Source organism: Delphinus delphis, chromosome 12 (assembly GCF_949987515.2).
Source record: "Delphinus delphis chromosome 12, mDelDel1.2, whole genome shotgun sequence".
Taxonomy (NCBI): Eukaryota; Metazoa; Chordata; class Mammalia; order Artiodactyla; family Delphinidae; genus Delphinus; species Delphinus delphis.
The window spans coordinates 61,541,626-61,556,066 of record NC_082694.2 but is presented as its reverse complement, the minus strand read 5'-3'; the positions used below and the strand labels follow the sequence as shown (position 1 = coordinate 61,556,066).

Sequence of the window (14,441 nt, the reverse complement as noted above, 5' to 3'; positions counted from 1 at the left end):
TCCCCTCCACCAGGAAGCCTACACAACCCACTGAACCAACCTTAGCCACTGGGGGCAGACATCAAAAACAAGGGAACTAGAAACCTGCAGCCTGTGAAAAGGAGACCCCAAACACAGTAAGTTAAGCAAAATGAGAAGACAGAGAAATACACAGCAGATGAAGGAGCAAGGTAAAAACCCACCAGACCAAACAAATGAAGAGGAAATAGGCAGTCTACCTGAAAAAGAATTCAGAGTAATGATAGTAAAGATGATGCAAAATCTTGGAAATAGAATGGAGAAAATACAAGAAACGTTTAAGTAGGACCTGGAAGAACTAAAGAGCAAATAAACAATGATGAACAACACAATCAATGAAATTAAAAATTCTCTAGAAGGAATCAACAGCAGAATAACTGAGGCAGAAGAATGGATACGTGACCTGGAAGATAAAATAGGGAAATGACTACTGCAGAGCACAATAAAGAAAAACGAATGAAAAGAATTGAGGACAATCTCAGAGACTTCTGGGACAACATTAAATGTGCCAACATTCAAATTATAGGGGTCCGAGAAGAAGAGAAAAAGAAAGGGACTGAGAAAATATTTGAAGAGTTTGTAGTTGAAAACTTCCCTAATATGGGAAAGGAAATAGTCAATCAAGTACAGGAAGCAGAGAGAGAGTCCCATACAGGATAAATCCAAGGAGAAACACACCAAGACACATATTAATCAAACGATCAAAACTTAAATTAAAAATATTAAAAGCAGCAAGGGAAAAGCAACACATGACATACAAGGGAATCCCCATAAGGTTAACAGGTGATCTTTCAGCAGAAATTCTGCAAGCCAGAAGGAAGTGTCACGACATATTTAAAGTGATGAAAGGGAAAAACCTACAACCAAGATTACTCTACCCAGCAAGGATCTCATTCAGATTCGATGGAGAAATTAAAACCTTTACAGACAAGCAAAAGCTGAGACAATTCAGCACCAGTGAACCAGCTTTACAACAAACACTAAAGGAACTTCTCTAGGCAGGAAACACAAGAGAAGGAAAAGACCTACAATAACAAACCCAAAACAATTAAGAAAAGGGTAATAGGAACATATATACTGATAATTACCTTAAATGTAAATGGATTAATGCTCCAACCAAAATACATAGACTGGCTGAATGGATGCAAAAAGAAGACCCGTATATATGCTGTCTACAAGACACCCACTTCAGACCTAGGAACACATACAGACTGAAAGTGAGGGGATGGAAAAAGATATTCCATGCAAATGGAAATCAGAAGAAAGCTAGAGTAACAATTCTCGTATCAAACAAAATAGACTTTAAAATGAAGACTATAACAAGAGACAAGCAAGGACACTACATAATAATCAATGGATCAATCCAAGAAGAAGATATAAAAATTGTAAATCTTTATGCACCCAACATAGGAGCACCTCAATACATAAGGCAAATGCTAACAGCCATAAAAGAGGAAATCGACAGTAACACAATCATAGTGGGGGACTTTAACACCAACTTTCACCAATGGACAGATCATCCAAAGTGAAAAAAAAATAAGGAAACACAAGCTTTAAATGATACATTAAACAAGGTGGACTTAATTGATATTTAGAGGTCATTCCATCCAAAAACAACAGAATACACTTTCTTCTCAAGTTCTCATGGAACATTCTCCAGGATAGATCACATCTTGGGTCACAAATCAAGCCTTGGTAAATTTAAGAAAATTGAAATCCTACCAAGTATCTTTTCCGACCACAATTCGTAAGACTAGATATCAATTACGGGAAGAAAACTGTAAAAAGTACAAACACATGGAGGCTAAACAATACACTACTACATAACCAAGAGATCACTGAAGAAATCAAAGAGGAAATCAAAAAATGCCTAGAAAGAAATGCCAATGAAAATACGATGACCCGAAACCTATGGGACGAAGCAAAAGCAGTTCTAAGAGGGAAGTTTATAGCAATACAATACTACCTCAAGAAACAAGAAACATCTCAAATAAATAACCTGACCTTATACCTAAAGCAATGAGAGGAAGAACAAAAAAACCCCAAAGTTAGCAGAAGGAAAGAAATCATAAATCAGATCAGAAATAAATGAAAAAGAAATGAAGGAAATGATAGCAAAGACCAATAAAACCAAAAGCTGGTTCTTTGAGAAGATAAACAAAATTGATAAACCATTAGCCAGACTCATCAAGAAAAAAAGGGAGACGACTCAAATCAATAGAATTAGAAATGAAAAAGGTGAAGTAACAATTGACACTGCAGAAATATAAAGGATCATGAGAGATTACTACAAGCAACTATATACCAATAAAATGGACAACCTGGAAGAAATGGACAAATTCTTAGAAAAGCACAATCTTCTGAGACTGAACCAGGCAGAAATAGAAAATATAAACAGACCAATCACAAGCACGGAAATTGAGACTGTGATTAAAAATCTTCCAACAAACGAAAAGCACAGGACCAGATGGCTTCACAAGTGAATTCTGTGAAACATTTAGAGAAGAGCTAACACCTATCCTTCTCAAACTCTTCCAAAATATAGCAGAGAGAGAAACACTCCAAAACTCATTCTACGAGGCCACTATCACCCTGGTATCAAAACCAGACAAAGATGTCACAAAAAAAACCTACAGGCCAATATCACTGTTGAACATAGATGCAAAAATCCTCAACAAAATACTAGCAAACAGACTCCAACAGCACATTAAAAGGATCATACACCATGATCAAGTGAGGTTTATCGCCAGATTGCAAGGATTCTTCAATATACACGAATCAATCAATGTGATAAACCATATTAGCAAATTGAAGGAGAAAAAACATTATCATCTCAATAGATACAGAAAAAGTTTTTACCAAAATTCAACACCTATTTATGATAAAAACCCTCCAGAAAGTAGGCATAGAGGGAACTTACCTCAACATAATAAAGGCCATATATGACAAACCCACAGCCAACATCGTTCTCAATGGTGAAAAACTGAAACCATTTCCACTAAGAGTAGGAACAAGACAAAGTTGCCCACTCTCACCACTGTTATTCAACGTAGTTTTGGAAGTTTTAACCACAGCAATCAGAGAAGAAAAAGATATAAAAAGAATCCATATCAGAAAAGAGGAAGTAAAGCTGTCACAGTTTTGCAGATGACATGATACTATACATAGAGAATCCTAAAGATGCTACCAGAAAACTCCTAGAGCTAATCAATGAATTTGGTAAAGTAGCAGGATACAAAATTAATGCACAGAAATCTCTTGCATTCCTATACACTAATGATGAAAAATCTGAAGGAGAAATTAAGGAAACACTCCCATTTACCATTGCAACAAAACAAATTAAATGCCTAGGAATAAACCTATCTAAGGAGACAGAAGACCTGAATGCAGAAAACTGTAAGACACTTGTGAAAGAAATTAAAGATGAAACAGACAGAAGGAGAGATATACCATGTTCTTGGATTGGAAAAATCAACATTGAGAAAATGACTATACTACCCAAAGCAATCTACAGATTCAATGCAATCGCTATCAAACTACCACTGGCATTTTTCACAGAACTAGAACAAAAAAGTTCACAATTTGTATGGAGACACAAACGACCGTGGATAGCCAAAGCAATCTTGAGAAAGAAAAACAGAGCTGGAGAAGTCAGGCTTCCAGACTTCAGACTATACTACAAAGCTACAGTAATCAAGACAGTCTGGTACTGGCACAAAACCAGAAATATAGATCTATGGAACAGGATAGAAATCCCAGAGATAAACCCGCACACATGTGGTTACCTTATCTTTGTTTTTGTTTTTTGTTTTTTTTTTTTCAGTACGCGGGCCTCTCACTGTTGTGGCCTCTCCTGTTGTGGAGCACAGGCTCCGGACGTGCAGGCTCAGCAGCATGGCTCATGGGCCCAGCTGCTCCGCGGCGTGTGGGATCTTCCCGGACTGGGGCATGAACCCGCATCCCCTGCATCGGCAGGTGGACTCTCAACCACTGCGCCACCAGGGAAGCCCCTGGTTACCTTATCTTTGATAAAGGAGGCAAGAATATACAATGGAGAAAAGACAGCCTCTTCAGTAAGTGGTGCTGGGAAAACTGGACTACATGTAAAAGAATTAAATTAGAATACTTCCTCACACCATATACCAAAGTAAACTCATAATGGATTAAAGACCTAAATGTAAGACCAGAGACTATAAAACTCTTAGAGGAAAACATAGGCAGAACACTCTATGACATAAATCACAGCAAGATCCTTTTTGACCCACCTAGAGAAAGAGAAATATATACAAATGGGACCTAATGAAACTTAAAAGGATTTTGCACAGCTAAGGGAGCCATAAACAAGATGAAAGGACAACCCTCAGAATGGGCGAAAATATTTGCAAACAAAGCAACTGACAAAAGATTAATCTCCAAAGTATACAAGCAGCTCATTCCGCTCAATATGAAGAAAACAAACAACCCAATCCAAAAATGGGTAGAAGACCTAGACATTTCTCCAAAGAAGATATACAGATTGCCAACAAACACATGAAAGGATGCTCAACATCAGTAATCATTAGAAAAATGCAAGTCAAAACTGCAATGAGGTATCACCTCACACCAGTCAGAATGGCCATCATCAAAAAGTCTACAAACAATAAATGCTGGAGAGGGTGTGGAGAAAAGGGAACACTTTTGCACTGTTGGTGGGAATGTAAATTGATACAGCCACTAAGGAGAACAGTATGGAGGTACATTAAAAAACTAAAAATAGAACTACCATATGACCCAGCAGTCCCAATGCTGGGCATATATACCAGTGAGAAAACCATACTTCAAAAAGAATCACGTACCACAGTGTTCATTGCTGCACTATTTACAATAAGCAAGACATGGGAGTGATCTGTCTATCGACACTTGATGAATGGATAAAGAAGATGTGGCATGTGTATACAATGGAATATTACTCAGCCATAAAAAGAAATGAAATTGAGTTATTTGTAGTGAGGTGGATGGACCTAGGGTCTGTCATACAGAGTGAAGTAAGTGAGAAAGAGAAAAACAAATACCATATGCTAACACATATATATGGAATCTAAAAAGAAAAAAATGGTTCTGTAGAACCTATGTGCAGGATAGGAATAAAGACACAGACGTGGAGAGTGGACTTGAGGACACGAGGAGGGGGAGGGGTGGGCTGGGACGAGGTGAGAGTGTGGCATGGACATACTCTACCACATGTAGAATGGATGGCTGGTGGGAAGCAGCTGCATAGCACAGGGAGATTAGCTCGGTGCTTTGTGACCACGTAGAGAGGTGGATAGGGAGGGTGGGAGGGCGACACAAGAGGGAGTGGATATGGGGATATGTGTATACATATAGCTGATTCACTTTGCTATACAGAAGAAGCTAACGCACCATTGTAGAGCAATTATAGTCCAATAAAGATGTTGGAAAAAAAATCAGTTTCCTTTAAGAATGCCCTTTATTGAATCAGTACAAGTTATTAATTTTATTAAATTTCAACTCTTGATTATACATCTTGTGAACATTCTCTGGAATGAAATGGGAAGAAGGGATGAAATAATTCTGCCTACTGAAGTCCCGCGGTTGTCTCGAGGTAAAATATCATTTCCTGGTTTCTTCTAAATATCCAAGTGGAGATGTCAGGTTAGCAGTTAGTTATAACTGACTCTTCGCTGGAGTACTCAGATATTTGCATATATTTGAACATGCATGAATTCTAATTCATACATGAAATTATCACATTTCTTTCATTTTGTATATAGAGAAAACCATATTCGGATTTGGTATCTTGCAGAAGTTACAAACTTAAAAATACATTTGCAGAGGTATCTCAATTATCTTGACCTTTCAGCCTTGGAGACTACATCTTGTCGCATGGAGAGCACTAGGAAAAAACTACTTGATATAAATAGTTAAAGGGCAGTACTCCTGTTTTTAATCCCCCCGCCCCTGGTTCTTAAAGTCCTGACTAGTCCAAGGAGAAATCAGAAACTATATCAGAATCAGAACCTTGATCCTTGTGCTGTATATGTGGATTTACTTAGGAAAAGAGATTTTAAAACATCAGATTTGCCAAGTGCTGTCAGTGGCACTATTAGGCTCAGATCAGACTTTACTAAATTTTTGCTTTCAATCCCTGTTGGATTGCTGTTACAGTAAAGTGTAATGTTCTGTAATAGAAAAACATAAAAGCATTTGTCTCATAAACATGTTGTACTTGATCCTATAAAGCAGTGGTTGCTAAGGGAATTTATTTGCCAAGAAGAAAAAGTGTTGATTAGGATGGGGGGCATAGAAATGAAAGGGTTTCCTCTCAAAAAAGAAAATAAGAGCATGTAAGACATTTTTGGCTTTAGAGTCAGATGCCTCCTGACTGGACGGGGTGGCCATGACATTTCCTGAGGGGGTGGTCAGGCTTACCTGTGCACCATCAGGTGCAGCCTGTCGCTGTTGCCAAGAGGTTTCTGCTGAGAACAGTAAGGAGCTGGAGAGGGCATTAAGGGAAGTTGCCTTTTAATTCTGATTCCACACTCAGGGGATATGGTCTTCCTGTGGGGAGGCAGAGAAAAACATCTGGCAGTGAAAACAAATTTGCCCTAAGATGGACTTCTTGGAGGGGCTGTTGATGCCAGCCAGCTGATAAGAGGCTGAAGTCTAGAGCTGAACTGGGAAAGAGACTAATGACAGTTGATGCCTAGAGAGAAAGGTACCAAAGTATGTCTGAGCATTTCTTCAAAATGCCTGCCTCATTAATGCTTCACTAATAAGGTTTTTGAATAAGATTTTTATTATGTAAACATGTTCATTATAATGAAACATGTTTTCCTTGTTATACATCTATGCATTTGTTTACAAGACATTTTCTGGTTAAAAAAAAAAAAGGGCTTCCCTGGTGGCGCAGTGGTTTGAGAGTCCGCCTGCTGATGCAGGGGACACGGGTTCGTGCCCCGGTCTGGGAAGATCCCACATGCTGGGCCCGTAAGCCATGGCCGCTGAGCCTGTGCTCCGCAACGGGAGAGGCCACAACAGTGAGAGGCCCGCGTACCGCAAAAAAAACCCCAAAAAAGCATAGTCAACAGCATTGACCATACCAGTGACATGGAAAACTAGATAGAGTTACTGAACACTTGTACTAAGTCCTGGGGTTAAGGGGGTTCAAAGTTGGATAAGACCTGGCTCCTCCTGCACATGAGGACTCTCTGTCTAATGGGGAAGTTAGACTTGCGTGAAACCATTATTGGAAAGGGTAAGAGGTGTGCACAGGTGTTTGTAGGAGCGTGGAGGATAGAGAGCTCAGAGTTGGAGAAGACTTCTCAAAGAGGTAACATGTGACTTGGGTCTTGAAAAATGAATAGGAGTTATCAAGAGGAAGGAGAGAAGGAGGTGTTCCAGGCGATGACATTCTGTGAGCAAAGGCATGGGAACATTTATTGAGGGTTTGTAGTGAGAATCTGTGTGCTTATTGGAGCATTAGGATGTTTGGACTTTTTCTTGTTAGCAAGAGAGAACCAATGAGCAGGCTTGTCTTTTTTTTTTTTTTTTTTTTTGTGGTACGCGGACCTCTCACTGTTGTGGCCTCTCCCGTCGCGGAGCACAGGCTCGGACGCGCAGGCCCAGTGGCCATGGCTTACGGGCCCAGCCACTCCGTGGCATGTGGTATCCTCCCGGACCGGGGCACGAACCCATGTCCCCTGCATCGGCAGGCAGACTCTCAACCACTGCGCCACCAGGGAAGCCCCAGGCTTGTCTTTTGAGGAAGATGATGCTGGTTGACAGTGTGGGAAATGGGATAGTGCAAGGAGACAGGTTAGAGGATGCTGCAGTGGTTCAGGAGAGTGATGTCTTCAGGGAGTTCCAGTTACGATGGAGGGAAGGGATGTTTATTGTGGAAAAAAAAATCTGCATCAGAATCCATTTGATTTGGTGATACATTAACTGCATATATTTACAAAGATAGTAATAAAGATTTCTTGGAATATGGGACTGAAAAGAGGAGAAATACAGTTTTTCAGTAGTTCAAATGTTACTTGAGTTTCTTACTGATTTTTAGGTTCCTAGGATTGAACTAATTTTGAATTACAAATTTGAATATACAGTCAAAAGAATTTCTTTACGGTAAATTTTGCTGAACTATATTAGGCTGGTGGTACTAATAACATGCCAACAATTAAATATAGAGGTAAGAAATTGTTTACGTGAGCCATTTTGTCACGTGTTATAACCAAAGACTAAATTATCACCTACTTTACTGTGTTGAGTTGTTTCAGTATATTCTATTCTGGTTTTCCTTTCAAAGTAATTTAGTAATTTCACTGTTGTCTTGAAGATAGGAATGTCCCTTTGTGTGTATACATGTTATATACCTGTCATTTCTAAAGACCAAATACAGGCTAAATAGGAAAATAAATCTTAAAACAGATACCTTGTGTTTTTGTTTAAACTTCTAAAATTGTTTTACTAAGAGATGAAGCTTTGATCAAATAAGAGAGCCTGATCTTCTGAAATCAAAACACAGGAGATTTTCTATTCTCCCTTTTCAAATAATCACCCTGAAGCTCTTTATTTTGTAAATGATATCCTTCTAAAGACCCCTTGACAAGAAAATTATTTATTTCAGTGAGGGAGAACAGTCTTTTCCTGACTTAGGCAGTAAGTCAACGATGTCACCAGAAGGAGAAGTTAGCCTTATAAAAATTATAGCCATTTGTTTGTGCTGTCTTTTGTGAAAAGACATTCTTAAGATGTCTTTATACCTGCCTTACTTTGAGCAGCAAGTTTAAGTATCTTAAATTCAAGCACTTTTAAAAGATTCTCTCCAGATATGGTTATCAGAAACATGTTTACTATTTAATAGTCAGTGCCCAGTTAAGGTGTGATAAAGTATCTATTAAAGATAATGTTAAGAGGGGGGGAAAAACTCATAACATCACAGAGACTCAGAGAAATAGTCTGGTTTCCTACAAGAGGCATTTCAACTATGAGGAATATTATTAAGGATTGAGTCTTGCTGTGGTTCTGTCATGTTTGTTTCATTTGTCTGAACTTGTTCCCATGAAAGTTGGTTTTAAAATCTATTTCTTACAGTCAACTCCATTTCATGACCCAGGACCCTGATATGGTCTCAGCCGCAGACTTTGACGACCTCAGCCTCTCACTAGGCTGTAGCCCTTAGTTTTGTTTGTCGTTGTTTCTGGCTTTGGTTGTGGGCAGTAATGGACATTAGCATTTGTACTGAAGTGCGTTGGAGGGCACCTCCTCCGTTGTATCCCATTCCTGACTCCTTGGGTGGTGTCTGTTTACATTTATTAGCACAGCCTTGATATATGAAGTTGCAGAGCTGTTTTAAACCTGAAGCTGGTCTCTACCAGATGGGGTAAAAAATTTGGGGGTTTTTTGGAATAATTTTGTAGATTGACAGATGTAGTTTTATTGAACATGGGAAAATCCTGGAATCTTTGTTTAAAATGAAGAAATTTAAAGGAATCTCAATTGTTTCTGTAATAACACATCAAAGGAGTAGTGGTTTTTGATCAGAAACGTTTGTATATATAGCTAGTTAATGTTGACGTGTATGGGTGTATTTCAGTCTTCTCTTTTTTTAGGAGGTTGGGTTTCATTCATTTGTAAAACTGCAGCCAAACTGTGTTTCGTAAATTGAGGTGTCAAAATCGGATGTTAATCTTGACATCCTCGCACATTTTTGCTTTCAGACAGGCCTTTTTTATTTTGGTGGTACGTGGGCCTCTCCCATTGCGGAGCACAGGCTCCAGACACGCAGGCTCAGCGACCATGGCTCACGGGCCTAGCCGCTCCGGGGCACGAACCCGTGTCCCCTGCATCGGCAGGTGGACACTCAACCACTGCGCCACCAGGGAAGCCCTCAGACGGGCCTTTGAATGAAGTTAACAAGCAAACATTATGTGGTTGTTAATTGTTTTACAGATGAGAACTGGGATGATGACCAACTGCTTGGTTTTGAACCATGCAATGAAAACCTTGTCTCTGGCTGCAATATAATCAATGGGAAATGTGAGTGTGACACCATTCGAACCTGTAACAATCCCTTTGAGTTTCCAAGGAAGGATATGTGCCTTTCAGCTTTAAAGAGGATTGAAGGTAAGTACACATTTTCAGTCATAAGTGTTAGCATTGTGTAACTCTGAGCAGTGATGGTATTTGAGCTGGAAAAGGCAAAGACAAGCTTAGAGCGATTGGTAGCTTTGATGATCTCAAACAAGATGCAGAATGTTGACTAGGTACGGACGTGATGGCATATGTGTGCCTGTGTGTCCACGCACGTGTGTGTTTCCTGAAAGCGGTGGGATGGTCATGCTGCGGTAGTATGGCCAGGATAGTTTGTGCCAGCCTGCCTAGGTCACCTCTGCATAGTGGATGATTTCACGTGTGGCATGCTTGAGGTCAGCATCTGTTGTTACCACGTCCATTCTGCGTGATTTACCATAGGATGGTGCTCCATGAGGAGAGCGCTAATTAGAAATGCAGCTCATCTGGCAAGAACGTGCATCTCTTTAGAAGAGGTGGGAGATTTGTGCAGTGGCGATCGGAGGCTGAGATTGGCTCAAAATCATATAGGTGTGGATGGGTCATTGGGTGCTTCCCCTCTGGAATGAAGTCAGAAATCACATTAAAATAACAAAATAACATGGCCCATAACTTTTATACATTCATGCATAAAACCTAGAAAAGAAATTTAGGAATTGAAAATATGAAGTAACCAAGTAATTAGGGGTGGCATGCCCAGAGCTGAATGCTGTGCCTTGCCACCAGAATTAACAGAGGATGTGGCATGGGCTTGAGTCTCAGCCCTGCCCCTGATCAGCATTGAACTCTTGCTGAGCCCCAGGTTCTGCTCAGGGAAAAAAGAAGACTGAACGAGACTTTCTTAAATATACCTTTTGTCTCTACAATGATGCTGCTCAAAGATGGAGAAGTTGGTAATATAGTTTGGAATATCCAGGATTTTCCAGGTCCAAAATCAAGCTTATAAGGGCAGTAGAGCAAGGGCTGAAGTTTTTGAATTGTATTAAGTTTCTCAGACATATTAAATGGTAGTAAAGAATGGGAAATGTGCAGTAGCCTCTAAAATAGCATTTCTCTTTGTGTTTACCAAAGAGAATCTTTAAAAGAGAGTACAATAGAAAACAACAGAAATAAAATTTTGGGAACACAGAGAGTCTTAGATAACATTTATTCTAGTCCTTGAATTTGAAAATTGAAAAACTCAGCTCTACACAGTGGATGACTGACAAGCCAAGTTCTAACCGTGTAAAGTCTTTTTTGAATCACATTATGCCATAGACAACACAGTTACCAAACTCGTTTTTATTGTCTTGCGGCTCTTTGCTCCCCCGTCTTCACCCCCATTGTCCGCTGAAAAAATAGTATATTTTGCCAACTTCAGTGTATAAACTTTCAGGGGTAGAGTTGAAGCAGTCAAATGTCTATTAAATTAATTATTCATACAGATTTTATCATGTCATGTAAAATAATACAGCAATTTAGAGTATTACTTTTTGCTGTTCTTATATTTCACAAAACTGTTTTAGTCATATTTCAAATGCCTCACCGTCACTGTCATTGTCTTTGCTAGAGCTGATTTCCGTGTCATTTAACACTGTTTTCTGAGCACACCCTCTTTATTGCCATCTAAGTTGTTGGAGATGCAGCAGATTTTGAATCCAAGTTATCACAAGAAGTTTTGTTCCAAAACACGGTGTCTTTTCACATAAAACTAGGACGGTTACATTTTTAATTAGTGAGGTGTGTATTTTTGATCTTTACAGTGTGGAGATTGACTGTATTGATTTTTCAGGTGTTTCTGAAAAGGCTGTTTACAAGATCCAGCACTTCCAATTTTGACATCATTCCCTCAGGAATAATTACTGTGGCTGATTAAATTTCTCTATGCCCCTCCTCCCCTTGTTTTTTTTAAACAAATTCTGTCTGATGGCCTCTTCATAATCCAAAAGTAGGATTGGTTGAGGTCATTTAAGGTTTATGTATCTTCCACAAATCGTACTTGTTTTTTTTTTAAATAAAGCACTCTGTAATATTTGAGGCCTTGTAAGAAATCAATATTGGGGGATTTCCCTTTCCTGAGAGATAATTTTGAAGAAAAAGGTCTACTTCTATTCAAGTATATATTGCAAATGAAAGAGTTAGTGATGGTATATCACTGTATATGATTAAATCATTAATAAATGCAATGAAGACTTGGAATGCTATAGGAATTTAGGGCCAAAAAATTGTGACCTGGCATTATATGATAAGGTATTGTAGAGGAGGAGGAGTCTGAACAATTTGGAATTTGGATTCCAGGAAGAAGAATGATACGGACAAAAGAATAAAATGTACAAGTGAGAGTTGCTTGACTTACATGAAAGACACTTGGGAAATGAATCTAAAAGAGCAAGTTTATTTTTTTTTGCCATGGCAATAAAAGCGCCAAATCCTAACCACAAGACCACCAGGGAACTCCTGTAAAAGAGCAAGTTTTTATGTTGATAGGTAATAGGAACTAAAAATGGGGAGGCAGGACAGGACCAGATGATGAAATGTCTTCCACGTGGCTCAGGAAGGTTAGGCCTGGTGATAGGAGCTATCAGGAATCGCTGTAGGTTTATGAGCCGACAGCAGCAGAGCGTGGAGGAATCAGTGTTAGGCAGATTGGGGTTTTGGGGCGTGGAAGGAATTTGCAGGTGGAGCTTCTGTTGGAGAGCTCGGTGCAGCTTGTTGGAGAGCTGTTTCTGTTATTTAGATGTGGTGTCACAAGAGACTGGTCTAGGGGATGGCCGGGGAAAAGCAAGGAAGAGATGGAAGCACGCCATTTTGATGGAAGAACGTCCAGTATCTGCTAACAGACAAGGGAGGGATGAAAATACAAAGATGATTCTGGGGTTCCTAATGTGAAAGAGTAGAAGAATGATAGTACAAGAAACAGAAATGGGAAAACCTCTCAAAAGGTGGAACTGAAAAATGAGGTGGTTGTTTTAGAGGGATTTAGGGTCAAGAGACACTTTAAAAATATGGAAGATATTACAGCATGTTTGAATGATGGCAAGAATGATCTAGTAAAAAGGGAGAAACTGATAACGTAAGAAAGATGATGACTGCAGGAGCAAAGTCTTTGAGGAGGGAGAGGAGCAAAATTGTTCCTGTTTCTCAGAGATGCATAAAACAAGGTCATCAGCTGACATTGAGGCGTAAGAAGGGGTGTGAAAAATTGGGGAGGGAGAGGAAATGGAAAACAGAAATCTCAGAGGGAGGATGAGTGAATTAAGTAGGGAAATGTATTAGGGTGGCCTGCTAGTGCTGATAGCTTACTTGAGGTTATAAATTTGAAGGGAGACCAGCCAGCACAGTTGTGCGCTTTTCCCCAGCTCTGGTGCATGCAGTGGAGGTGGAGGGTTAGGATTTAACCAGGGTTAGGATTTTTCCTGATGAGTCTGATATAAAGAGAAGGGTACTGAGATTGAGAGTTACGCAAGAGAGTGCTTATGGTGACTGGCCATGCCGTTGCTGCTGGGAAGGATACAGCAGCAGTCAGTAGCGAAGGAACAGAGGCAGAAGTTCTGTAGATAAATGCAACACCTGCGTGTAGTTGGTACATCATGTGATTGCATGTGCTTTAGGCAAACAACGTGTTATTTTTTTAAGGAGAAGAGGAAGAATGATCTGAAATTAGTGATGAGAACAAAGAGGACCCCTACCCCACCCCCAGGATTTATGGCATGTGGGCGGTGAAGCCGTCCCCACTTGAGAGGACTTCAGGGGATAGAGAGCAGTCAGGGAGGAGTACCCAGGTTTCCATTAGAGCACAGAGGTGAAGGGAACCATCTGGAAGGGAGAATGACAGCAAAGGGGATTTTGGTGATGACGGTCCACGAGTTCTAGAAGGCACAGTAGAAGGATTCGGATGGGAGGGTTGTGCAGAGCATGGGTGATTTTGCAGAGCCAAGGAAGATTGAGTCCAGAGATGATGGATGACCTGGTAAGTTTAGACTTAGTTCTTGAGGTTTGTTATGAGAAGGTGAATAGTTAGTTCTAGTTAAAGCCTTCCTTTGAGGACTGTTCTCTGGGGCATTCTGTAATGTGAAGGTATGTATGCAGTTGGGGATGGGGCAGAAGGACTAGTGTTCTTGCCAGAGCATAATGAGATAATGTGGGTCCCCATTACTACGTTTTGTGAGCGAATTCTGAACATGAATTTTAAGCATAATTACAACAACATTTTTAGAATGTGTGGAAGTCATTGCAAGGCATTTCAATACCATATTTACAGATTTATGGAGAATAATGGCAATTTCAGGGTATTTAAAAAACTTCTTGTGTATTATATTTGTTTAAAAGGGAGGGTATTGGTCCTGGATTTTAATGAACACATCATCATAAAG

General features: G+C 39.7%; 1 protein-coding gene across 3 annotated transcripts in view; it reads left to right on the top strand.

The window, feature by feature from the left end:
- The window catches only part of CRIM1 (cysteine rich transmembrane BMP regulator 1), a 205,907-nt gene that overhangs the window by 39,033 nt on the left and 152,433 nt on the right, over positions 1 to 14,441 (top strand). For 2 of the 3 annotated variants that reach the window (XM_060026833.1, XM_060026832.1), the window contains exon 2: positions 9,970 to 10,143. The exons of the other annotated variant lie outside the window; for it this stretch is intronic. In XM_060026833.1, the coding sequence (XP_059882816.1) occupies positions 9,970 to 10,143 (174 nt within the window). The remainder of the gene's footprint in view (positions 1 to 9,969; positions 10,144 to 14,441) is intronic. 3 annotated transcript variants of the gene reach the window in all.